At 44.7% G+C, this 27146-nt stretch overlaps 1 protein-coding gene and 1 long non-coding RNA gene across 2 annotated transcripts; both read left to right on the top strand.

The window, feature by feature from the left end:
* The first annotated feature begins 3448 nt into the window (after nucleotides 1–3448).
* LOC123182158 (uncharacterized) lies at nucleotides 3449–6063 on the top strand. Its single transcript, XM_044594670.1, has 4 exons — nucleotides 3449–3668; nucleotides 3925–4648; nucleotides 5525–5673; nucleotides 5763–6063. Exons 1-4 carry the CDS (start codon nucleotides 3449–3451, stop codon nucleotides 5816–5818), a joined length of 1149 nt encoding a protein of 382 aa, XP_044450605.1. The 3' UTR covers nucleotides 5819–6063.
* Nucleotides 6064–21866: 15803 nt separating this feature from the next.
* LOC123045825 (uncharacterized) lies at nucleotides 21867–25000 on the top strand. Its single transcript, XR_006421595.1, has 2 exons — nucleotides 21867–22358; nucleotides 23088–25000. It is a non-coding gene; the product is annotated as an uncharacterized lncRNA (long non-coding RNA).
* Nucleotides 25001–27146: the final 2146 nt, after the last annotated feature.

The raw sequence follows: 27146 nt of genomic DNA, 5'->3' as shown, positions 1-27146 counted from the left end.
GGGTAACACTATTCTAAGCGTGAGTGTAGAATAACTTATTCTACACCCCCTAGTAAAGTTATATACAAAATCTAGTAAAATGGTGTACAAAATGTAGTAATTCGGAAAATATATTTTTATCACCCAAGTTTGTAATTTACTACATTTTTACAAAAAATACTATATTTTACATAGTATATTACTATATTTTGTATGTGCCGTTACTGGGGTGTATATATATACAACCCGTCTATTCTGATAATATTATCAGAATAGTTATTCTGATAACACTTACATACTGCATGCTCAATGCGAGAGCACTACACTTTCTTTAACAAGAGCACTGCATTACACAAACTAGTGAACTTCGTGTCGGAAAAAACTGCGCGTAGTGTTTTTTCGGTACTGTTTTTGCTCTAATTTTTTAACTGTTTATCGGAACGAGGCGTGTAATATACCGTTGGAAAGCTACGGATTAGGCGCAACTTCACCATGTTGAACACTTTTCGACATTCCTCACGGTTTAAGAGCAGTTTTAAAAATGGTGCGGCCCACAACGAGTGGCAGCGAGCGTTTTTTCACATTTTGTTTCTAAACCGCTTGTCGGAATGAAGCAAATGATACACCGTTGGATAGATATCGTCAAGGCGCATCTTTTTGATATCTATTTCTTTCTCTAATTCGTTACGGTTTAAGAGCAGTTTCAAATTTACTAAATCGCGGGATTCCGTTTTTCAAAAAATTCAAATTTTCGGTACTGTTTTCGCTCTAGTTTTTTAACCGTTTGTCTAAACGAGGTGTGTAATATGTCGTTGGAAAGCTATGGACAAGGCGCAACTTTCATACGTAGAAATGGTTTTGAGATTTTTTTATGGTTTTTAGTTAATTTTGAAAATCGTGTGGCTAATGACGAGAGACAACGGCCGTTTTTCGCGAATTTATTACAAACCGCTGGTCAGAATGATTCAAACAATACGCCATTGGAATGATATCAATGAGCCACAACTTTTTCATGTAGAACACTCTCTCTAATTCTTTACGGTTTAAGAGGAATTTCGATTTTACCGAAATGCGGACACTCTGTTTTTCGCGACACCTAAATCAACGTGGGTACTTCATCCGACTGAAAACTGCACTGCTTTGGATGAAAAGCCGCACTGCATCATACGGGTAAGAGAACTGCATGGTTTCTTTTATTCAAACGTAATTTTTTCAAGGACGAGAAAGTAGAGTGCACTTCACATCTGGTGTAAATGAACCTCAACACTACCAAGAAATGAACCGCATTACTTTTCTTCGCTTCCGTAACAATTTTTTTGCACTTACGAGATGAACAACATCATACGGCCGACCGCACTGTTTCGGAAAGAAAACCGCACTGCATCGGACGGGCAAGCGAGCTGCATGATTTCTTTTATCAGACGTAATTTTTCTCGAGTTTTTCTTGTCTTTTTTCCAAAAAAAAATATGAAAAAGAGTGGATCGCGGTGCCGAGGGAAGTGAACCACAACCTATGTCGGAGTGAGCTACATAATTGTTTTGTCTTTTTATTTTTATTTTGTAAATTCATCTAGACTACATGGTCAATATTAGTGAGCTACATTGTTAATGTTAGTGAGCTTCATCAATTTTTTCATGTGTTCATCTTCTCCTGCAAAATATAGTTTAACTAAATCGCATGTGTAACGCATCGGAGCAACCATGAACTTCATCGCTTTTTTTGTTTTGTGAAGTGCACCTCCAAGGTTTTCTTAATAAACTACATCGATGTCCATACAAATTTGCAAAAATAAATCCTCCAAAAATAATAGAAAGTGAACTCCTCTGTACATTTTTTTACAAAGTTAACTCCTTCGTACTATGCACTGTACTGCAATTCTGTCCATGAAAGAATGCACGTTCAGAGCAGTGCAAAACACATAAAATTTCCTCCAATCAAAACAACACAACCAGGGACAACAGAAAAAAAAAAGCACACCATGGCCATCGCACAGCCCATCCGAGCTGCACTCCAGGGCCATCTGAACCTCGCATGTATGAAAAATATGCAAGAACTGATGGATGGGACCTTCCATTTTCTGCAGGGATTCATCGTCTCATCTACTCGATAGGTTCAGTGGGTTCGCTGCTCGTCCGGGAGTGTCACACTGCAAGCGCCGCCCTGCCGCACTACTTTGTGGGGGAGGATATTGAGCGATAGCAGCTGCTCGTTGTAGAACTCACTGGAGAGGATGAAGATAACCCACCCGTCGCGAGATTGCAGTAACAACATCTACACCATGGATGATGAACGGGAGCAGAACCATCTCTGATGCGCACAAAGAAATTACATGAGGTAGCGGGAGACAAGGCTGATGAATCCGGACTTCTCCTTGTTGCTGCACGCAACACAACACCAAGAAATTAAGCAGGCGATCCATCAAGCAAGACAGACATACAGATAAAGACACGCAACAATGGGAGGGAGCGAGCGATCGACCTGATCTGGCCGAGTCAGGCGACGGCCTCGCGCAGCTTGGCGAGCTTCTGGTCCGCCATTGTAGCGACTTGTGAGAAATAGAGAGCACTTGGCGCGTGTGCGGGGAGGGAGAGAGATGGGCTTGGGAATGGGTGGTGTGCTGCTTGCACCCACACTTTGGACTGCACGGCACCGGTGGGGCGTGCTGCGTGCACCCACGTACTGGACTGCATGGCACCGTCGGGGGAGGGGGTGCAGTTGATCTTCGATGGGCCAACACATCTGCCGGCGAACTGCATTGCGGAAGGGTGAATAGCACTGCACTGCATTGCACATCCGACCACGAGCCTTGTGCCACCGGACTGCAAGCACGATCGCGACATCCAGCCGCACCGTACTGACGCCCCAACAGAATAGCAGCGATGTGCCCAAGTGGAATCTGAAAAGGCAAAAAAAAAACAATCGATGGGGATGACAGGATGCTCGAGCCCGGTGGCTGCGGCGCCGTGGCCGACGACGAGGGGAGGGCACCGCTGGTTGAGGACGCGGCTATTGAGGTAGAGTGAGGGGGGCCGTGGTGGTCGCGAAATGCACGGCCATGCACCGCCGAACCGCATCGCGCGACCCGACGCACTTCAAGTCTGGCGGCCGAGCTGCACGCGGTGGAAGCCCGAACTGCATGCAGGAGATCTTGCCGGAGGGGAGGGAAAGTAGGACAGCTCGCCGGGGGGATGGGGATCCCACGCCATGGAGAAGACCGGGCGGTAGCGCGTCGTGGAGCTCACCATTTGATGAGCGTCGGGCTGATGCCGCGCTGCCCGCCGGAGAAGAGATGGTGGTGGATCCCACCGGATCCGTGTTGGTGGCGCCCTGGGGCAGCCGGGGGCCTCACGGATCTGACGCAAGGGGGGGGGGGGGGGGGGGGGGCGCTGGAAGGCAGCGGCGCTTCGCGGTGGAAGGTGATTGCGGGCGGTGGTGGCGGAAGGAGGGGATGCCTGGAGCGTGGGTCGAATGGAGGCGGCCGTGCTTGCCGGCGGCGTTGAAGCAAGGCTGGGGATGTGGGGCATCGGAAGGAGGAGTGGGGCGACAGGGGGGCCGCGACCGCTCGGGATCCAGCGCCTGCCGGGAAATTGGAGGCGCGTTTTGACCGGGGACGCTTGGGTCCGCCGCCGGAGCACCATGCTCGTGGGGGTGGGGCTTGTGGGTGGTGGCGCTGGGCTCGGGGGCCTGGGTTTGCGGTCGGGAGGTGGAGCGTCGGTGAGAAGGTGGGTGGGGTTTGACCGGGGAAGAAGGTGGGGTGGGGCGTGGGGTTGGAGGTTTTTTTTTTGGTTTTTGCAGTTCAGTGGGTTCTAGCGCGCGTGGGGTCGCGGGGTGTTCGGATCAGGTGTTATCAGAATAAGGCAGTAGTGTTATTAGAATAAGGTCTTAAGAGGTGTTATTAGAATAGACCCATCCTAGGTATTTGGATCACAGCTGCCTCTATATAGGTAGCGATTGGTTGTTTTCGAACCGGTGCAAAAGAAAAAAAAACCACCCAACCCCATCGTCCTCCCACATCCCCGCCTTCTTCCCCGGCGCCCGCGTGCCATGCCCGATCCAGCCTGCCTCCCCCGCCTCCCCTAGCTTCTTCCCCGATGCCGTCCCGAACACCGGCCGAACCGGCCGAATCGGCCGAAGCAGCCGTCGCCGCTCTCCCCAAATCGGGCCGCCACCACCGTCACCGGGTCACGCCGCCACCGCCGCCCTCCCCAGATCGCCCCACAACCGCCTCCGCACTCCACGGTCACACCGCTACCGCCGCTCACTCCCCAAATTGCGCCGCCACCGCCACCTCGTGCTTCATCCTTTCTACTACGCCCCTGCTCCTCGACCACCGACGGCGACGCGCATCCATCCTCCTCTGCCCCCACGACCTTCTTTCTCTGTTGTCGTGGCCTTCCTCCTTTCCCACCGCCGGCGTGAGAGCTGCGCACGCCACCCCGCACTACCACCTTCCTCCTCCCGGCCGGCCTCCCGGCTCTGGCGCCACTGTGCAGAGCAGTGCCACCACGCACAACCTAGGATCACTGTCGCCCCCTCTTCCTCCATGATGTTGTTGCCCTCTTCCTCCATGCTGTTGCCGCCTTTGATTCAGCCCCACGCGCCTGGCAGTCTCCGCATTGAGCTACCCCGTGCACATAAGCTGTTTGTGTATATACCCCAAACAAAAAGGTATGTTTTTTTCTAGGTTGTAGTCCAAAGAAGTTTTGCACAGAAGCTCAAGTGGTTGTTACTGCTGCAATTTAGAGATGTTGACGTTCATGATTATGTACACATTTTAACAAAAGTTCAAAGTTGGAATCAAAAAGGGGGAAAAGAGCTCCATTTTATGAAGAAAACTGAAAAGTCATTGTCACAGGGACGATCATGAAGGTCAGATGTTGAAAAAGTCAGGTGCATGATGCATGTCTGTCCATCCCCTTACCACCTTCACCTTAGACCAAGAGATGACCTTCTTAGCTGATGATGTTGACCTTCATCATAATTTTTTCTGCCCTGTCATGCGGCTGAAAATTTGACTCTGTTGTTCCGTGAACAGAAACTGAAGAGTTCCAAGCTCTCCGGATGTCTCTTGGATGCAACGTTCTTCTGTGTGCAGTTGATGGAAACACTCTGCTGCTGGAATAATGAAATTAACCCCCAACTAGATCCCAACCTTTTGCTCATCCCCGACGCGTGACTACATCTGATCGAAGTTCACCTTGTTTATCTTGAGACGTCCAAGTATAATTGTTTAAAAAGGTTCAGTTATGACCGCAACCGTGGGTTCAGATAAACTCAACGACTAGGATACTGCTACCTATAGCTGAACCTCGACTTGCTGCAGATGGGCTAGCTGCACTTCATGTTTACTTCAAAAGAAAGGATACATATGTTGCAGTGCCTCCTGTGTGTATCAGCTAACTAATATTTCTGCAAAAAAATAGTGTTTGTCTACAGCTTGTACGTACAAACATATATTTAGCCCATTTTGGTACTACAAATGAATAGTTTTGTTAGTTCTACTTGTACATATTTCATACAATTTGTTTCTTTGTCTACTGGTAGTCGTGCCAGATACAATGCTACCTGGGAAATTGTGACGCACCTTCGCTTCGTGCCGCCACAGGACCCAGTGCGCCTCCTTTCCTCTGCTTTTCTCTATGCGCAGCTATGTGTCTTACCCCGCCAATTGCCCCTGCTGCTGCTGGGAACAGGTAAAAATCCAGCTATTGTTTGTTCATGGCTCCAATTCAACTTTATGCATAAATATTGTTTTGACAGTCAAATTTGTGCATGGCTTCAGAGACATTCCATGAAATCCCACAACATCTATACGTCATCTTCCGAGATGTTCCATGAAGTTCTACTGCGGCTGTCCGTCACTATGGTCGTGTGCCAGTATGGTGTGCTTGGTTCATGTGTGCCTTGAAAAGATCATGTTTACCTTGCTAGATGCTGGCCAGCTCGCTCTTTGTGTGTGTTGCTGTTGCTCTAACCACACCTGTAAGCGGCAGCTGCTTCTCTCTCCGTGTATTGATTTCTCTTGCGCGCCAACGTTGTTGTCTCTCTAATTGATTCATATTTGATGCGGCGATAAAGGGAGATATTTTGGATTCCAGCTTTTCCTTGTACGTTCAAGTCGGAAGTGAAAAGTAATTGTTGCAAAGTGAAAAAGAAATGTATTGTATGCATCCCCCCCCCCCCCCACACACACACATGTTTGTAATAAACTAAAAAACAGAGTAGTTCAAAAAGTTTAATAAAAAAGGGTTTTCCCTGTTTCTAAAAAAACACAGAAGTTCAAATTTAAATAACGAAGAAGGTCAAAAAAACCTAGAAGTTCAAACTAAAAAAATTGGAGACTTTGATGATCATATACTAACAAAAAAAGGCCATGTAGAAAATGTTAACCCTCGAAGTTCAAATTTAATAAATTGGAGAGTTCAAATAAAATGTTGTGAGTATACAAGAAAATTTCCTCATCATAGAAAAAAGGTAACCAAAAAGTGCAAATTAAAAATTGATCATTTCAAAAATTACAAAAAAACGGATTTCCCCATTTCTAGAAAATACCGAGAGGTTCAAATATAAAATACGAAGAAGTTCAATGTTTATTAAAAATCCAAGAAGGTCAAATTAATAAAAAAAAGCATCTAAAAATATAAAAAAGAGATTTTCTCTGTTAAAAAATCTAGAATTTCAAATTTAAAAAAAAAGCGGCTCAATGTTTATTAAAAAAACTAGGGATTTCCCGTTAATAAAAAGAAATAAAACCAAGAAGTCCAAATTAAAAAAAGTTGGAGCTAGATGTTTACAAAAAAATTAGATTTTCCCTATTATAGAAAGAACGGAAACAAGAAGTTCAAAATGAAATAACGCGGTATTTCGATGTCTAACATTGGAAAATCTAAATCTCCTAATGGGAATATCATAAGAAGTTCAAACAAAAATACACACAGAAGTTCAAAAAGATAACATGGCGCTTTGAAGTGGATATTCCACTATTTCTACATAATAAACCAATAAGTTCAATTTCAAATAACAAAGAAGTTTGATGTTTCTAAAAAACCTCCAATTTTCACATTTCTAAAAAATACACAATGAAGTTCAAAATAAAAAAAGGTAGAGTGATTCAATGTCTATAAAAAACTCAGAAATTTTCACATAACCGAGAGAAGTCCAGATTGATAAATGCCAGAAGTTCACGTACTACACTGTGTGCATTTTGTATTAAAAAAAGAATGAAAAAGTAAAGGCTAAAAGTTTTGTTGCTAGAAGTTCAACTGCTCGGCCCGAGAAAGCTCAAAAATTCTTCTGAAAGAGGTTCACCATGTATTTAGATGTCCAAAAACACATACAAAATATGTTGTTTTGGTGTTTTAAAATAATTCTCTCAAACTAGAGAGAAGTTCAAAGTGATAACAACTGGAAGTTCACGTACTACATGGTGTGTATTTCATATAAGAAAAATACAATAAAGTGAAATAGAGTGAAGCTCAAACATACATGTCCTAGAAGTTCAACTACTTCACGCAGTGCAAGAAATAGCACATCAAAAACAGCACGTTAAAAATAGAGGGAAGTTCAAACAGGCATGTCCTAGAAGTTTAACTATTTCACGCAGTGCAAAAAAGAGCATGTCAAAAAACAACACGTCAAAAATAGTGCGAAGTTCAAACAGACATGCCCGAGAAGTTCAACTACTTCACGCAGTGCTTTTCCATTCGCGATGAAGGCAAAAATCATGATCTCGTCATTTTCTAATTTACTTCAAAACGGTAGAAATATCATTTGTGTAAGTTCAAGTCATCGGTCGGAGAAAGTTAAAAAAATCATTGTGAGAGAGGTTTGTGCAAAAGGAATATCATTTGTGTGACATTGACGAATGTATGAGGAAATTACAAAGGAAAATACGTCATAGAAGTTCAACGTGAAAATAGCAGGAAGTTCAACTACTACACTGAATGAATTTCAGATGAAAAACTTTTAAAACCATCGCGAGTATGAGAAAATAATCAACACGAGAAAGTTGCGTGTTTACAGCAGCTTTCCATCGGTATATCACTCATTGAATTCCGGGGAGTGGATGGAGATCTGTGAGCAAAAAAAAGCACGTCGAAAACAAAGTGAAATTCAGGTAGATATGCTGAGAAGTTCAGGTTCTTCACACGGTACATTTTCAAAGAATTTGTTTTGCGATAGAGGCAGAACGAATGATCCCGCCGTTTTCGAAATTACTTAAAAACGGCTAAGAATGAGAGAAAACCATCAACATGAAAAGGTTTCGCGTTTCCCGTAGCTTTTCAACGGTATATTATTTGCCCAATTCTGATAAAGTTTGTAGAAATTATGGCGAAAATACGTGTTTCGCCATTTTCGAAACTGACTTAAAACAGTAAAGAATTGGAAGAAACAATACATACCAAAAAGTTTCGCATTTGTTCAAGCTTTCCAACGCCATATCATTTGCTGCATTCGGACGCACGGTTAAAAAATTAGCTCGAAAATACGAACTCGGTAGGACTTGGACCATTTTCTAAATTACTCTTAAACCATTCAAAATTAGAAAAAACTTTCAACATGAAAAAGTAGCGCATTTTCATAAGCTTTCCAATGCCATATCATATGCCTCCATTGGATTAGCTGTTTAGAAATGACATCGAAAAAACGAACTCAGCTGTTCGGTTTACGAAATTTTACGTTTTTTCAAATTACTCTTTAACCATAGGGAATTAAAGAAAACTTTCAACATATGGAAGGAGCGGTTTTGCAGCAGCTTTCCAACTCCATATTATATGCCTCATTCCGATAAACGGGTTAGAAATGCGATCGAAAATACGATTCACGTTTTTTGTGCAAAGAAAAAACGGTTTTCAAAATTGCTCTTAAACTGCTTATATTTTGCCAAAAATTTAAGTTGGGTCATGATATTGGTGTCCATAGCTTTCCCACGTATATGGCAAGCCCCATTTGGGAAATGTTGGCGGAAGTTCAACCTAGTTCACAGGGAAGTTCAACGTACTACTAGCGGGGCAGGTCAGGTTGTTTATGTATATATATACATAAACACTATTCTGATCATGGGATCAGAATAAAATTCTGACCACAACGCAATATCATTTGCTGCATTCGGACACATAGTTAAAAAATTAGCTCGAAAATACGAACTTGGTAGGACTTGGACCATTTTCTAAATTACTCTTAAACCATTCAAAATTAGAAACAAACTTTCAAGATGAAAAAGTAGCGCATTTTCATAAGCTTTCCAACGCCATATCATATGCCTCCATTGGATTAGCCATTTAGAAATGACATCAAAAAAATGAACTCAGCTGTTCGGTTTACAAAATTTTACGTTTTTTCAAATTACTCTTTAACCATAGGGAATTAGAGAAAACTTTCAACATGTGGAAGGAGCGGTTTTGCAGCAGTTTTCCAACGCCATATTATATGCCTCATTCCGATAAACGGTTTAGAAATACGATCGAAAATACGATTCACATTTTTTCTGCGAAGAAAAAACGGTTTTCAAAACTGCTCTTAAACCGCTTATATTTCGCCAAAAATTTAAGTTGGGTCATGATATTGGGGTCCATAGCTTTCCAACGGTATATCGCAAGCCCCATTTGAACAATTTTGGCAGAAGTTCAACCTAGTTCACAGGTAAGTTCAACGTACTACTAGCGGGGCAGGTCAGGTTGTGATCAGAATATTATTCTGATCCCGTGATTAGAATAGTGTTTATGTATATATATACTACCGGGTGTAGTTACTCCCACTTTTGTTTCATACGTTCTAGGTACTATATATCATATCGGAGAGTATGTACGCGTAGTATGTACTATATAAGAATGTTTAGGTAGTATATATATGTAACACCCCGGTAGTCAATCTACAGTAATCACACACTAATGGTGCCATGTCATCATATTTAATTTTTCTAAACCTCACTTTGATCCTAACCCGATTCAAATTCAAATTTAAAGTAAAGTCCAAATAATTAAAATTTTAAAAAGGTAAAATAAAAATGTAGGATGGGTTGAAAATATTTACTAGCTAATTTTAATGTAAGAGTTAACATTTTCCAAAATATATAAGTACCCCTAAAGATTTTTGAAACCTACCCATAAGCTTTTTATTGAAATAATGTGATTTAAATAAATAGGTAAAATATTCAAAAATAGTTGCAACTTGTTGGACTAGCCCAAAATATTGTCTAGAATTTATGTGATACTTTGCACATTTAACTAAAATCATTTAGTACCTAAACTAAATACAAAACAATAGTTACAGTAGAAAAAAAAGAAAAAGGGAAATAAACAAAAACCAAAAAAAGGAAAAACCCCCTGGAACAGCCGGCCCAGCTAGCTGGCCAACCGCCTGGCCCGCTGTCCCCTACTTAACCCCCCCTCCCAACACACACCGAAACCCAAGCCCACCACCAGCCTTTTCTCCTTCCTCACGCTACAGGAGGAGGAGGCAGTGACATGGCGTGGCTCACGCACGCCCGTCCACGCGCCCGATTAGCTCGTGTCGAGCATCCATGACACCCCGAGAAGGATAAGAGCCCCCCGTCGCTGTAGACAAACCCTAATCCCCATTCTTCCCCTCCTTCTCTATCTTTCTCAATTTAGATCTCGCCCGAGCCATGCTCGTCATGGCCATCATCGTCACCGCGGCCAACATGCTCCCAGTCGCCTGAGAAGATGTCCAGAATGACCACCATCGTCGACTTCGTCCATCTCGGGTATCAAATCGGGCAGGACCGCATCGTACACTCGCCATGAAGCTCTTTTCCGTCGCGTACATCACCATCATTCATCGTCGATTGCCGCCGCTCCGGTCCGTCTCCGGCTTCCTCGACCTCGTCATCGAGTTCGCGATGAGCTCCTCCCCCGAATCCCCATCACCCCGGTCTCGATTTGTTACCATAGCCGCATGTACAAGCCGGCGGCCGCCATGGTCGAAACTCAGTGTTCGCGTACGCGTGCTTGCTGCTCCTTCAGGTGCTCTGCTGCTCTGCTTCTTGCCTCTACCCTACCACGCTCCTGCTGTTGCTTATTATCGCTCCGCTGCCCCGCTCGCCGCTCGCTGCCGCCTGTGCTTCGGCTACTGCCGCTGCGTGCTGCGGTGCTGCCTACACCGCATGCTGCCGCTTCGCCTACGCCCGCACCGCGCGCTGCCGCGACCCAGGTGTGCGAGCACGCCCACCTCCCTAGTGTCGCGCTGCTGCATGCGGCTGGGGCTGTTAGCGTCAGCCGCCGACGTCCCTGCATAGTGTGTGCGTGCGCACCCGTGTCATGGCCTGTTGCTTGCGGCGTCGCTACTATGATGTTGCGGTCGCTACCTGCTGCTGCCGCCGCCTACTAGCGCCCACTGCCGCTGGTGCAAGCCAGCGTTCGCCGAGGCTATCCGGCGCTTACCTCGGCTGTGGTTGTGGCCATGGCCGAGTGCTTGTGCGTCCGTGTGATGTAGGTGTGTGTTGTGTGTGTTCGTGTGTGTGGCCTCCTAGGCCACTACGACCTGGGCCGGCCCCCTGTTGAGATTAGGAGCTAATCTCGATTAGTACTAATCCCTTTAAATTAACTAATTTGACTGATTTGGTTTAGATGCAGTTTATATCAGGTGGGCCTATCTTATATTTTAAGCCTAATTAAAAGTCTGTGTTAATGACATCTAGGACCATGACCCAGTTGACCAGTCAACTGTTGACTAGTCAACAGTTGATTGAACCCTCTTGGACCCCACCTGTCATGCACTCTGTCTAGACTAGAGCTGGGTGAAAAAAGTATTCTGTTATTATTTCGAAATTAAATAACCCTAGAAATTCAATAAAATTTGAAAATTAATATAAAATAATCCGTAAGTCGGATGAAAATACTTTGTACATGAAAGTTGCTCAGAACGACGAGACGAATCCGAATACGCAGTCCGTTTATCAGTCACACATCCCTAGCATAGCGAACACGCAACTTTCTCCCTCCGGTTCATCTGCCCGAGAACGCGGAACACAGGGAATACTTTCCCGGATGTTTCCCCCCTTCGCCGGAATCGCCTATCCCTACGTTAGGCCACCCCTAGCTCAACGTATTGCCACGTCTTGCTTTGTGTTACATTTGATTGATCTGTTATTTATTGTGTCCCCCCCCCCCGTTACTCCTTTCCGATAGACTCCGAGACCGCTGCCGATGTCCGTGTGTTCGACTACATCGAAGATGAGCCCTCCTTGCCAGAGCAACCAGGCAAGACCCCCCCCCCCTTGATCACCAGATATTGCCTATTATTTTCTATACTGCTTGCATTAGAGTAGTGTAGCATGTTACTGCTTTCAGTTAATCCTATACTGCTGCATAGCCTGTCCTTGCTACTACTGTTGTTACCTTTACCTGCTATCCTACTGCTTAGTATAGGATGCTAGTGTTCCATCAGTGGCTCTACACTCTTGTCCGTCTGCCATGCTATACTACTGGGCCGTGATCACTTCGGGAGGTGATCACGGGCATATACTATATACTTTACACTGTTACATTACTTGTGATACTGTTCAGAGATGGGGGCTGAAGGGGCAGGTGGTTCCACCCAGGTAGTGGTGGGCCTGGGTTCCTGACAGCCCCCGACTGTTACTTTGAGGTGGAGCGACAGGGCAGGTTGAGACCACCTAGTAGAGAGGTGGGCCTAGCCCTGGTCGGCGTTCGCGGTTATTTCAAGATAACACGTTTAACGAGATCTTGGTATTTGATCTGAGTCTGGCCACTGGCCTATACGCACTAACCATCTACGCGGGTACAGTTATGGGCACCCGACGTTGTGGTATCAGCCGAAGCTTTCGTGCCGTCAGTGACTGAGCGGCATGCGCCAGGTCAGACCGCGTAACGCAACTTCCTTTGTAATGGAGGTTGCTAGGTCTGCTCACCAGCCGTGTACGCAACGTGCAGGTGTGCAATGGGCGATGGGCCCAGACCCCTGCGCACTTAGGATTTAGACCGGCATGCTGACCTCTCTGTTGTGCCTAGGTAGGGCTGCGACGTGTTGATCTTCCGAGGCTGGGCATGACCCAGAAAAGTGTGTTCAGACAAAGGGGATCGAGCGTGTTGGGAAATGTGGTGCACCCCTGCAGGGAAGTTGATCTATTCGAATAGTCGTGTCCCTCGGTAAAAGAGCGACCCGGAGTTGTACCTTGACCTTATGACAACTAGAACCGGATACTTAATAAAACATACCCTTCCAAGTGCCAGATACAACCGGTGGTCGCTCTCTCACAGGGCGACGAGGGGAGGATCATCGGTTAGGATATTGCTACACGATGCTACTTGGTGAACTTACCATCTACTCTCTTCTCCTGCTGCAAGATGGAGGTTACCAGAAGCGTAGTCTTCGACAGGACTAGCTATCCCCCTCTTATTCCGGCATTCTGCAGTTCAGTCCACATATGATAGCCTTATTCCATTTGATACCAATGCATACATATGTAGTGTAGCTCCTTGCTTGCGAGTACTTTGGATGAGTACTCACGGTTCCTTTGCTCCCTCTTTTCCCCCTTTCTATACCCGATTGCTGCGAACATACGTTGGAGCCCAGGAGCCAGATGCCACTGTTGATGACAACTACTACTACTCGGGAGGTGCCTACTACTATGTGCAGCCCGCTGACGACGACCGTGAGTAGTTTAGAAGGATCCCAGGCAGGAGGCCTACGCCTCTTTCGATCTGTATCCCAGTTTGCGCTAGCCTTCTTAAGGCAAACTTGTTTAACTTATGTCTGTACTCAGATATTGTTTCTTCTGCTGACTCGTCTATGATCGAGCTCTTGTATTCGAGCCCTTGAGGCCCCTAGCTTGTAATATGATGCTTGTATGACTTATTTTATTGTTAGAGTTGTGTTGTGATATCTTCCCGTGAGTCCCTTATCTTGATCGTACATGTTTACGTGTATGATTAGTGTACGATTGAATCGGGGGCATCACAAGTTGGTATCAGAGCCGACTGCCTGTAGGAATCCCCCTTCCACACTCCTTGGCCGAAGTTGAGTCTAGACATTACAAAACTTTTACTAACATGGCTGTGTGTCTTACGGGCCCACGTCGCCATTTGGGTGGTATTAGTATCTTTTACTCCTCGTCTATACTCTGGGACTCTGATCTTTTTTCTATTCGGGTTAAATGATTTTACTAAATCTAACTCTAGGTTCTCGTAACTACTTCCTCCCGGAGAGCCACTCGATACAGGTGATCCCCTGATGCACTAGGAGATTCCGAAGTTACTCTCCGATGTTCCCTCGATACTCTGTGCCATCACTTTTGCAATTCCCTTCCATCGATAAACCCCTAGGGATAACCATGTATACTCGCCATTCATACAATGTTTCCCAGTTGATCTTGTTACTACAAGATACCCTGAAATTCTCTCTGTTGTTCCGAGAATCCTTTGAGCTTAGTGCCTTGCTGTTCTTTGTCACCTGAATACCTCTAAGGATAATTCTCGCACTTACCGAGTATCCGCTCATCCCCAGTTGATTCAGGTATTTCACAAAAGTCTTCGTAATACCGTTTGTCCTTCTGAAAATCCTCAACAGCCTAATGCTCTTGAAATTCTTGCTCGCTAGCATTATGATTAATCCAATAAGTTTGGTAATCTTATTGGCATCCTTTGTCATTATCATTTAGAGTCTACTGATTTGATATGTTGCGGATGCTTGCAATCCTCAGGAATTATCCTTCTGGCTCAGACATCATTTTAAACATGAGCTGGTTCTCGACCAATCGGATTGCCATCGTTTGTATCCCTAAGCATACGCAACTTATCCATCCTTAATCAGAGTGTTCGCTTCTGATCCCTTGATTTGAAAATCATCATTCTGTTGCATTTGAGCTTAAATTAGTCAATTGTTTCTATGGTATGATCTTCTTACCTTTTTCTTCCTCTGGTTGAGTACCGATGCTCACATCAGATCCCTTGAGGACCACCGGATCCTTTGTTGGATTTTATCCGATAGCGTCCTTCATATTCAATCACTTTGGAAGTTCTTTTTCCATTGGTAAATCCTATCATCTGACTGACCAACCATGCTCTGCTTTCGAGCTTGTATTATTACTCCGAAGTTTGTGGTTTACGTTCCTAAGATGCTCTGATGGATTGAACCTACGCCTTTTCTAATCCGTGTGAACCCGAAAGATTTCGCGGGTCATACTTATCTGGTATTGCACCAGGTAAAATTTTCAACAACTAATGACAATTTCGTAATACGAGAGGTGAATGAAAGGTTATGCGTTGAACAAGTGGGAGTCGACCTTGAACCTTGTGTTCATGCCCATGGACACGATGTATACCTTATCATGGAAGCTTCCCTTAAATTAATTATCCCCTTGTTATAAGTTCATCTTGTATCTGTGGACGTGGTTCCGACCATGTTACTCCTTGATTCCATTTCTTGTGCAAGTTTAAGCATTTGTCTTCTGCAGAGCAATACCCCAGTCCAACCTCCACTTTGGTCTGTCGTCGAGTATTACCTCATGGTATCTTGAGATATCATGGGACATCATAACTTCTTATGGGTTCTTCAACTATTATTACTCACCGGATCCAATTGTTCCTAGGTTATGGGATGTCGTCAACCGAGAACACCGAATAGTGAATCTTGTCCGCACTCCGATTCAATAACCCTAAATAATTTTCGTTGCTTACGAGTTTAAATAATCCTTCAAGTCATTCCTAGCTTGATCGGCTATATCCTTATCGTGCTGCTCTTAACTGTGCTACTCGGTCCTTCTTCCCGAAGCACAATTTTCGATGATGAGCTAAGCTTACGTCGATTTTCCTCATCATATCATTTCTCCTTAAACCACAAGCTTGGTTTCAAGTTTGTGTCGTACCCATGGTTCCAATAACTTTTTGTTTCATCATTCCGTTGACTTGATGTCATCGCCGATCAGTTACATCTTCTCGAAACCTCTCGACAAATGTGTCGTGATCATCATCAACATTCTGAGCTCTTCCAAGATATCTATCGAATTCTTGGTGAGAAATAACTTCCTTTGCCCTCGATGATTTGGGTTATTATCGACAACATTATTGCATTCCCTCCAACACAAAACTTGTTCCTGTTTTGTGTTATACCTTGAGTTCCTTGCTATCCAACATTTGTTCTTCTTTACCTTGGAGTATTACCATCTATTATATCCAGGATGTCGTGCTTAGCACACCCGGCCGGAGGCCCTATGGTTATAGATTCCTTTTCAGCAGGGATATCCATTCTTCCATGAGGAAATTGTAAGTCTTATTCTACAAGTTATTCCTGATGGATCCTTTGTGTTTCCAAAGTCTGATCTTCACCTGTTGACCATGTCCATGCTATCTCGAAGCATGTCTGTGGTACTCCGATTTTCAATAAGAGCATTGAAAGCGCAATGCTAAGTTTTATTTAACCATTATCCAAACACCGTTATATGGGTAATGCCATAAAAATTCCTCTCCCATTACATAAATGGTTTTCTACTTTCTATCTTGTCTTGGATATCGTGCTCTGCTTGTCCTTGGGGAGGATATACCCCTGGAATATGTGTTTTAACACATTTTCCTTTCCATTGTTCTGTTTAATCTGATAATCGTATTTTCCTTTCCATTGTTTGGTTTAACCTTTCTTGTGATCTATATGATCTAAGCAGTAATATTCTCCTGCTTAAGTAAACCCCTCGTTGTACAATTCTGTCAGCAAGACCCTATTACTATTGTTGATGACATTCCAGTAGCCACCGATGGACGAGAACTTTGCCTATTGGTCTGCCTCGTTCAACGAGTGGGAAGATGGTTCTCTTCGTCCCTCGCCCTTGGTACCAACGTTGTTGCCAACATAAATGACATGCTATCCTATGACATGTCTTGCCTACATGATCGTACAAGACGTCACCGCCCTTCTACCATTAACTCACATGGTGGGCCCATAACCCACAGGTCCCAGGATCGAAACCTGACTCTCCTGTACACCCCCTATTTCCAAAGTTTTTCCTCACGCTTAGCTTCGTATGAAAGTCACGATCCACCTTCCGAGAGATCATCAATTCTGGTATGAAACACAATACTTATTCCCGTTGCTCCGAACCCCTTTCACACTCTATTTCAGGCATCGAAAGATTGCCTACCCGCTTGAAACTTCTCATGGTACCTTCTTACTTTGCTCTCGATATCTTCTTAAGTTTCAAATCGAGAGATACTTATGCTTCTTCCCCTGAGTTAACCGTCCGATGCTCAATTTTATTAGAGTCCGTCCTTATGGAGTTTTCTCTTATCCTTTCGCAAGCACGGTGAAGATCCTGAAGGAAGAACGACAACTTCATCATGATGCATTGATGCATAGGAATGGAGACATCAACGCTATGGATCGACCTCTTCGAGAAGAGCAACCAAGACCGAGAAGATTCGTTAGAATTTCGTAACCACACATTTCCCCCGTTTTCCACCTCTTAAATCTCGGTACGAGATTTCTTGTAGTGGAGGAGATTTGTAACACCCCGGTAGTCAATCTACAGTAATCACACACTAATGGTGCCATGTCATCATATTTAATTTTTCTAAACCTCACTTTGATCCTAACCCGATTCAAATTCAAATTTAAAGTAAAGTCAAATAATTAAATTTTAAAAAGGTAAAATAAAAATGTAGGTTGGGTTGAAAATATTTACTAGCTAATTTTAATGTAAGAGTTAACATTTTCCAAAATATATAAGTGCCCCTAAAGATTTTTGAAACTGACCCATAAGCTTTTTATTGAAATAATGTGATTTAAATAAATAGGTAAAATATTCAAAAATAGTTGAAACTTGTTGGACTAGCCCAAAATACTGTCTAGAATTTGTGTGATACTTTGCACATTTAACTGAAATCATTTAGTACCTAAACTAAATACAAAACAGTAGTTAAAGTAGAAAACAAAAAAAAGAAAAAGGGAAATAAACAAAAACCAAAAAAAGGAAACCCCCCCTGGAACAGCCGGCCCAGCTAGCTGGCCAACCGCCTGGCCTGATGTCCCCTACTTAACCCCCCCCCCCCCCCCCCAACACCCACCGAAACCCAAGCCCACCACCAGCCTTTTCTCCTTCCTCACGCTACAGGAGGAGGAGGCAGTGACATGGCGTGGCTCACGCACGCCCGTCCACGCGCCCGATTAGCTCGTGTCGAGCATCCATGACACCCCGAGAAGGATAAGAGCCCCCCGTCGCTGTAGACAAACCCTAATCCCCATTCTTCCCCTCCTTCTCTATCTTTCTCAATTTAGATCTCGCCCGAGCCATGCTCGTCATGGCCATCATCGTCACCGCGGCCAACATGCTCCCAGTCGCCTGAGAAGATGTCCAGAATGACCACCATCGTCGACTTCGTCCATCTCGGGTATCAAATCGGGCAGGACCGCATCGTACACTCGCCATGAAGCTCTTTTCCGTCGCGTACATCACCATCATTCATCGTCGATTGCCGCCGCTCCGGTCCGTCTCCGGCTTCCTCGACCTCGTCATCGAGTTCGCGATGAGCTCCTCCCCCGAATCCCCATCACCCCGGTCTCGATTTGTTACCATAGCCGCATGTACAAGCCGGCGGCCGCCATGCCCGAAACTCAGTGTTCACGTACGCGTGCTTGCTGCTCCTTCAGGTGCTCTACTGCTCTGCTTCTTGCCTCTACTCTAACACGCTCCTGTTGCTGCTTATTGTCGCTCCGCTGCCCCGCTCGCCGCTCGCTGCCGCCTGCGCTCCGGCTACTGCCGCTGCGTGATGCGGCGCTGCCTACACCACATGCTGCCGCTTCGCCTGCACCCGCACCACGCGTTGCCGCGCCCCAGGTGTGCGAGCATGCCCGCCTCCCTGGTGTCGCGCTGCTACATGCGGCTGGGGCTGTTGGCTTCAGCCGCCGACGTCCCTGCATAGTGTGTGTGTGCGCACCCGTGTCACGGCCTGCTGCTTGCGGCGTCGCTATTATGATGTTGCTGTCGCTACCTGCTGCTGCCGCCGCCTACTAGCACCCACTGCCGTCGGTGCAAGCCAGCGTTCGCCGAGGCTGTCCGACGCTCACCTCGACTGTGGCTGTGGCCATGGCCGAGTGCTTGTGCGTCCGTGTGATGTAGGTGTGTGTTGTGTGTGTTCGTGTGTGTGGCCTCCTAGGCCACCACGACCTGGGTCGGCCCCCTGTTGAGATTAGGAGCTAATCTTCATTAGTACTAATCCCTTTAAATTAACTAATTCGACTGATTTGGTTTAGATGCAGTTTATATCAGGTGGGCCTATCTTATATTTTAAGCCTAATTAAAAGTTTGTGTCAATGACATCTAGGACCCATGACCCAGTTGACCAGTCAATTGTTGACTGGTCAACAGTTGATTGGACCCCCCGGACCCCACCTGTCATGCACTCTGTCTAGACTAGAGCTGGGTGACAAAAGTATTCTGTTATTATTTTGAAATTAAATAACCCTAGAAATTCAATAAAATTTGAAAATTAATATAAAATAATCCGTAAGTCGAATGAAAATACTTTGTACATGAAAGTTGCTCAGAACGATGAGACGAATCGGAATACACAGTCCGTTTATCAGCCACACATCTCTAGCATAGCGAACATGCAACTTTCTTCCTCCGGTTCATCTGCCCGAGAATGCGAAACACCGGGAATACTTTCCCGGATGTTTCCCCCCTTCGCCGGAATCGCCTATCCCTACGTTAGGCCACCCCTAGCTCAACGTATTGCCACGTCTTGTTTTGTGTTACATTTGATTGATCTGTTATTTATTGTGTTCCCACTCCGTTACTCCTTTTCGATAGACTCCGAGACCACTGCCGATGTCCATGTGTTCGACTACATCGAAGACGACCCCTCCTTGCCAGAGAAACCAGGCAAGCCCCCCCCTTGATCACCAGATATCGCCTATTCTTTTCTATACTGCTTGCATTAGAGTAGTGTAGCATGTTACTGCTTTCAGTTAATCCTATACTGCTGCATAGCCTGTCCTTGGTACTACTGTTGTTACCTTTACCTGCTATCCTACTGCTTAGTATAGGATGCTAGTGTTCCATTAGTGGACCTACACTCTTGTCCGTCTGCCATGCTATACTACTGGTCTGTGATCACTTCGGGAGGTGATCACGGGCATATAATATATACTTTACACTGTTACATTACCTGTGATACTGTTCGGAGATGGGGGCTGAAGGGGCAGGTGGTTCCACCCAGGTAGTGGTGGGCCTGGGTTCCCGACGGCCCCCGACTGGTACTTTGTGGCGGAGCGACAGGGCAGGTTGAGACCACCTAGTAGAGAGGTGGGCCTGGCCCTGGTCGGCGTTCGCGGTTATTTCAAGATAACACGTTTAACGAGATCTTGGTATTTGATCTAAGTCTGACCACTGGCCTATACGCACTAACCATCTATGCGGGGACAGTTATGGGCACTCGACGTCGTGGTATCAGCCGAAGCCTTCGTGACATCAGCGACTGAGCGGCACGCGCCGGGTTGGACCGCGTAACGCAACTTCCTTTGTAATGGAGGTTGCTAGGTCTGCTCACCGGCCGCGTACGCAACGTGCAGGTGTGCAATGGGCGATGGGCCCAGACCCCTGCGCGCTTAGGATTTAGACCGGCGTGCTGACCTCTCTGTTGTGCCTAGGTAGGGCTGCGACGTGTTGATCTTCCGAGGCCGGGCATGACCCAGAAAAGTGTGTCCAGACAAAGGGGATCGAGCATGTTGGGAAATGTGGTGCACCCCTGCAGGGAAGTTGATCTATTCGAATAGCCGTGTCCCTCGGTAAAAGGACGACCCGGAGTTGTACCTTGACCTTATGACAACTAGAACCAGATACTTAATAAAACACACCCTTTCAAGTGCCAGATACAACCGGTGGTCGCTCTTTCACAGGGCGACGAGGGGAGGATCATCGGTTAGGATATTGCTACACGATGCTACTTGGTGAACTTACCATCTACTCTCTTCTCCTACTGCAAGATGGAGGTTACCAGAAGCGTAGTCTTCGACAGGACTAGCTATCCTCCTCTTATTCCGGCATTCTGCAGTTCAGTCCATATATGATAGCCTTATTCCATTTGATACCAATGCATACATATGTAGTGTAGCTCCTTGCTTGCGAGTACTTTGGATGAGTACTCACGGTTGCTTTGCTCCCTCTTTCCCCCCTTTCTATACCCGATTGCTGCGAACAGACATTGGAGCCCAGGAGCCAGACGCCACTGTCGATGACGACTACTACTACTCGGGAGGTGCCTACTACTACGTGCAGGCCGCTGACGACGACCGTGAGTAGTTTAAAAGGATCCCAGGCAGGAGGCCTGCACCTCTTTCAATCTGTATCCCAGTTTGTGCTAGCCTTCTTAAGGCAAACTTGTTTAACTTATGTTTGTACTCAAATATTGTTGCTTCCGCTGACTCGTCTATGATCGAGCTCTTGTATTCGAGCCATCGAGGCCCCTGGCTTGTAATATGATGCTTGTATGACTTATTTTATTGTTAGAGTTGTGTTGTGATATCTTCCCGTGAGTTCCTGATCTTGATCGTACACATCTGCGTGTATGATTAGTGTACGATTGAATCGGGGGCGTCACAATATACTACTTTTTTGATAGTATGTATCATATGTTGTGCATACTCCATTTTTGTGTACAAATATGTACGTATTTCATAAATACAATAAAACTATGGGCTCACTTGCAATTTTTTTCATATGACTCACTTTGAAGTATATTAAACATAGTATATGAATATATTAAAAGTAATAAAATAGAGTATATACTATCACATTGGAGTATAAGAGACATAGGTGTAGTTACATCCGGTGGTAGGATGCATTTTTCATATATAGAAAGTCTATTTAAGACCGAGGGTGAAGAATTACTTATTCTTCACCCTGGTCGCTCGTCGTCCTACCAGTCCATGGTTTTACGTTTGGGAAAAAAAGGCCAGCCGGTTCCAGGTTGTAAAATTGCAACGGGATGCAAGTAATTTTACGTTTATGCATTGACTCGAATATACCCCCTTGCCCATCCTTTTTCTGAAAAAAAGAGAGCCGCGCCTCCGAACGGTTTGTGAGTATCGGCGGTGACCAGCACGCAAGAGACGGCAGCGTGGTGCTCGGCGATTTGGATCTGAGTGAAGCCATCGGTTGGCTGGCTGCCGGGGCGGCGCGCTACTCGGCGGCGTGGTCTCGATGTTGTGGTGGTCGCTGGGCAGTTGGCGCGGCGTGGTGTGCGGCGTCTGCCTAGGTCTTGGGCGGCGTCATGCGTGGTCGTCGCGGCGGAGCTATGGCGAGTGATTGTAGCGGCGCTCAAGTGCGTGCCCGTGCTTGTGCTGCTACGTGAAGGCGTTGCTTGCCATTTGGATTGAATTTTGGTTGGGTGTGAGTGCACGGGTTGAGGTGAGCAACCCCAGATCTGACTCTATCAGTTGCAAATTTCCAATCTACTTCCACCTACGTTTCACTTTGCTATGCTCTTCCTAAATTGCTTTCTCTTCCCAAATCGCTAGTTTGGCCTAAGGATTATTCTCTGGTTCGCTAAAAAAAGGAGGCAGAACAATCTGCCGGAATAGGTTTGCGTAAAGCTCCTGAGTGCTTTGATGAACTCTCCTCCTCTTTGTTTATCTGTAATTGTAGTTCAGCAGTGTTTTCTCTCAATCATTATAACTTGTTATTTTGAGAAGTGACTCTGTTCTGGAGGTTGGACATAACTTCACATAATTCTAATTCTTTCTAGTCAATTGAAAAAACATGCCGTTCAATTTTCCTCTTGAGATCATTGCAATATCTAGGAGTTCTGATGCGATGTTTCCTTTTCTTTCTTAGGTTCCTATAACTACTTTTCTATTTGATCATTGTTACTTGGTGCGTGTGTTGGGTGTCTTCCCTAGGTTATTAGGTGTGTTTTGCTACGTGGGGATTTTTGCAGCTTCGGTTGCACTTTGTATGTTATCTTCAGGAGTTCCTTTAAGAACCGGTACCCAGTGAACTATCTTTGCTTCTTATGACACAAGGCTTGAGCCTCTTTTGTCGAAAGATGTTATTTAGACTTTACTGTATAAGCTTACATGTGTTTTCATTCTTGCATTTAAGACTCTGTAACTCCATTAAGACTCTCCATTTTCTTAGGAACACAATGTCGGTGCGATGCTTCCAAATGCACCAGCAAAAGAGAAGGAAGAACATCGACCGCTAGTGAGCGACATCTCGCAGATTGTGGACAGAGGCTACTGAAGGTGGTTGGAACCACAGCGTGGCCCGGAAATCAACAAATAATGGGTAGACAAAGAAGAGGTGACTCGCCAATAACAGTGTGGCGGACTGGGCAGGCAACTAGAGGTTTAGAGCAATGAAAAAGGTGATTTTGTTCTTGAATCGTGCTTAACATTTATTTAGCAATCAAGCACTTGCAGCCCGGTTTGAGATGTGCTTCTTGTTGGTTCATGTAGACATGCCAACAAAGGCCTCATAAAGAAAAATAGAAAAAAATACAGTAGATTGGTTTTGATTGTTCTCTTGTGTAGACCAAAATTAGCGAGCAAAAGAAATTGGATTTTGGTTCCAAATTCTTTCCGTGAGTTTATCCCAGGAATAATGTATTGTTCCTATTTGATTTGCTACATGTAACTTCCGTAGGCAAATCTTCCACCCGATGTTTCTGTTCAACAGCTCTCAAAGGCATAGAGTCAACCAGTCAGACTTTGACCAGATGTCGAACATCTTCAGAACCTTGATTGCTGATCCTAGATACCTAAACTCTATTCTGGCAAGTTGTACATGTAATAATTAGTTCTAGGAGGGTATGCAGATTGAATTTGCTATATTGCAGTCTGGACTACAAGCTGCAATGTTTTGATAACCATGGTCTGGATGTAGATAATTTTGAGAAAGCATACTTCTTTCCATGTGCATTTAGGCCTTATGGGATTAATCTCTCTATCATCAGTTCTTCTAGTATTTGATTGAACCCTCTAAGATAATTCCAGTTTCAGTAATTTATCAAATCAATCTCATGGGAGAAGATTTGTCCTTGGTTCAGTCAAATCTCTTATATTTTCTTTAAATCTACGTGCCTTGTAGTTGTAAGTACTCTACTATCTTTTCAGTAACATTCTGACCTATATATGAGAATTATGTAGCACCTTTATTACGACAGTAATGATTCACTAAGCTTCTATCTTACCACATGGTCCAATTTATTTCCAGTTGTTGCCACCTTCCCTGGATACATCACACCCTATATAGTGTGCTCCTAGCATGCTTTGTGTTTTTAGATCAAAACTGTTCGTCTGCAACAAATTGAAGTGTTGGTCTGGAAATAAAATTATTTAGAAAGAGGCGAACTATCTGCTCATTTTCTACCATCTAAACTAGTATAGATAGTGGTACATGCTAGCGAACAAATAGTTTATACCCTATTTCAGTGTGGGGCACTATTCTGCTATTCTGTGGAAGCACCTGCTATTATTTTCGTTCAAAGCATTCATAATTTGGGTTTCTGCAAGGGCTCTGAAAAGAAACATATTTTTGATAAATGTTGCGTGATGCATCGTTCTGCGCACCTAATCGCCTACTTAGAAAAAGAAATAAAAGTAGCTACATTCGCGTGTACTTTGGAGTGTGTATAGATGGCAGAATAGTTGTACCCTTGCTTTGTACTAATAGTTTTATTTACACTGTAGGTAGTTCACTATATAAGTTTCCTGATAACTGTAGGCTGATGTTAATAATTTTTTTGGAAAGAATGAAATATTAGGATCTTTGACATTGCAGAATTATGCTAACACGGTGTTTGAGGGTATCATTGATGAGTTTCAATCTTGGAGAGGTGCAGGCTGCTTGTCTTCTTTCTGAATCATGTTCCTCCTATTTTCTCCCTGTTGGGAGTGTATAGAGTTCTCCCTGGTGGGCTGTGTAATCAGCGGGTTATCTTAGTCCATGTATAGATTCCAGTTTTGTTTCCTTGAGAGTTGACCCTGTAAATTCTAGCTCTGTTTTCCAAGAGCTGATACCTAGAGTTTTCCTTGTTTAAATAAAGTTCATCCACAGGCCCTTCAAGATAACACTACTCCCCAGATTAAAATGTGATGGTGTGTTTATATGATAAAAATTAGTCTTTCTTAGGAATGTAAGTTTTGGGGACATTCTTATCGTCGGAAAGTCACCCTTCAAATAAAAGTATGATCTATAATCAAGGAAGCATTTCCAGAAATGGTACTTCCAAAATAATTCCAACTGATTTCCACTACATCAAATCCATGGTGCCTCATGGATTTATCTTGATAAAAATGTACAGCAAAAAGGAGAGAAAAATTGTATGCATCAGTATCTTGTTGTTTCTCTCGAAGCAGAAAAGATCTTTTCAAAGAAACTGAGTGTCATGTGATGCAGCTAGTGCACATAGAGGTAGTTTGATGCGTGAGGTAAATTTACTTTGTGAGCCTATTGTTTCTTACGGTAGTGGTTCTGGTACACAGGTTTAGGAAGCGCCATAACTTTTAACATGCGCGAGGTAAATTTACTTCATAAGCTTTGTTTCTTACGGCGACACAATAATAGTTTCTCACAGCATGCATGCTGTAAGATTACCTCGCTCCGTTTCCTCATATAGTAATCTTACCGCAGGTGTTCTGGGCGTGGAGGTGGGCTGGGGGTGAGGAATAAGAATTCCTCATCCTGAATGACGAATAAAGTGTGTGTGTGTGTGATCACAACGGCCCTGTAAAGGCCCGACTGGACGTTCCCGAATTCCCGAAAACGCATAACAGAAAACCTGGCCGGTCCATCAAACTCCTCCGACTGGCCCAATCCCCGCGTCGTGACCTTCCCAACCACCCCACCTCCCGCACCACCTCTGCCCCATCCTCCCGCGCACCTCCTGCCGCCGGCCCCAGCGCGCCACCCGCCGCTGACCAACCCCCTCCCCGGCCCGACGCGGCCTTCCCAAACCACCCTTCGCCACGCGCACCCTCGCCGGAAATCTCACCGCCGCGTGCGCCTCCCCAAATCACCCGCTGCCGCCTGCGCCCGCCCTGGATCCCCCGCCTAGCTGGTTCCCACTGCGGCCGCCGCAAGCCTCCACGGATCCCGGCGGCGCCCTCCCTTCGGCGTGCTCCTTCATCCCGTTGTCACGTCCTGGATTCGGCTGCCCCGGACCCCGCCAGATCCAGTAGAAGTTCCCGCCTACTCTCGACTACTGCCAGGGAAGGACCTCGCCACCACGCTGAAGTTGACTAGTAATTATCTACTAATTTTTCCAAGGATAAGCTCGCTTCTACATTTTTCATATGTACCAGCTTCTGTTATTTACATATCAGATGCTCTGACTAAATCATCTTGTGTGTTCAGATACTGCAAATTCTACTATGTACCTTCAGCAGAATTAGGTGATGAAAATGTTGTTCCTCCTATGGATCGTTGATTCCACACTTTTGTCTGCAATTATGAATAATGCATATCCAGTACCATGCTGCCTATATTACATCAGAATTAATGAAGTTCAACTTTGAGAAAGCAATAAGTCCAACTGTATATGGAAAAACTCTAAAAAGACAATGACCAAATTTTTTTGTTAGTGAAGTTCAATATGGAAATACATGATAAAAAAGGTATTCTTTATTTTTTTTTACAATAAAAACTATTATGTATTGTTGGTTTCACCAACTAGTCACTCTCTCACAAACATTCTGTTACTGCTTCCCTTCTACTTCATGAAGTTGTATACAAAAAGAACAACAAATTTCAAAATTAAAAGCAAAATAAGCTAGCATTTCTTAAAGACAAAGAAACTGTGTGCGAAGTTCATATTTTCTGTCGTGGATGGTCCAAAATGTTCGCTAATGGAAAGGTACACCCTGGGTTTCCAAAAAATAAAGAGGTGAACACACACACAAAAATATGTTGATGAGTCAACTGTGACCAAAAGGCATGTTTTGCAATCAAATTTCTTCGACCATTTATGTGATTCAGTGGCCTTGTGCTCTCGTCATTTTGCTAGCACACAAGATGCTTGTGTTAATGCCTATGACAGAACATCTCCTACAAGCACAATCAAACCCAGCTTTAGCACTTCAAGAAAATAGGTGAATTTAAAAACAAAAAAAGACGCAGAAGTAGAGAGGCAAAAAAATAGATGAATTTTAAAACGAAAAAAGACGTAGAAGTAATCGTTCAAAAATGGTTGTTTGA

Source organism: Triticum aestivum, chromosome 1A (genome assembly GCF_018294505.1).
Source record: "Triticum aestivum cultivar Chinese Spring chromosome 1A, IWGSC CS RefSeq v2.1, whole genome shotgun sequence".
Lineage (NCBI taxonomy): Eukaryota > Viridiplantae > Streptophyta > Magnoliopsida > Poales > Poaceae > Triticum > Triticum aestivum.
This window is presented reverse-complemented; position numbering and strand designations above follow the sequence as displayed.

Excerpts from the sequence above, each read along its gene's own strand:
- LOC123182158 (XM_044594670.1), top strand. The coding sequence starts at position 3,449 with ATGGAGGCGGCCGTGCTTGCCGGCGGCGTTGAAGCAAGGCTGGGGATG. Across the intron at positions 3,669-3,924 it reads CGCTGGGCTCGGGGGCCTGG|GTAGCGATTGGTTGTTTTCG; the intron begins GTTTGCGGTCGG and ends GCCTCTATATAG. Across the intron at positions 5,674-5,762 it reads CCTGCTGCTGCTGGGAACAG|AGACATTCCATGAAATCCCA; the intron begins GTAAAAATCCAG and ends GCATGGCTTCAG.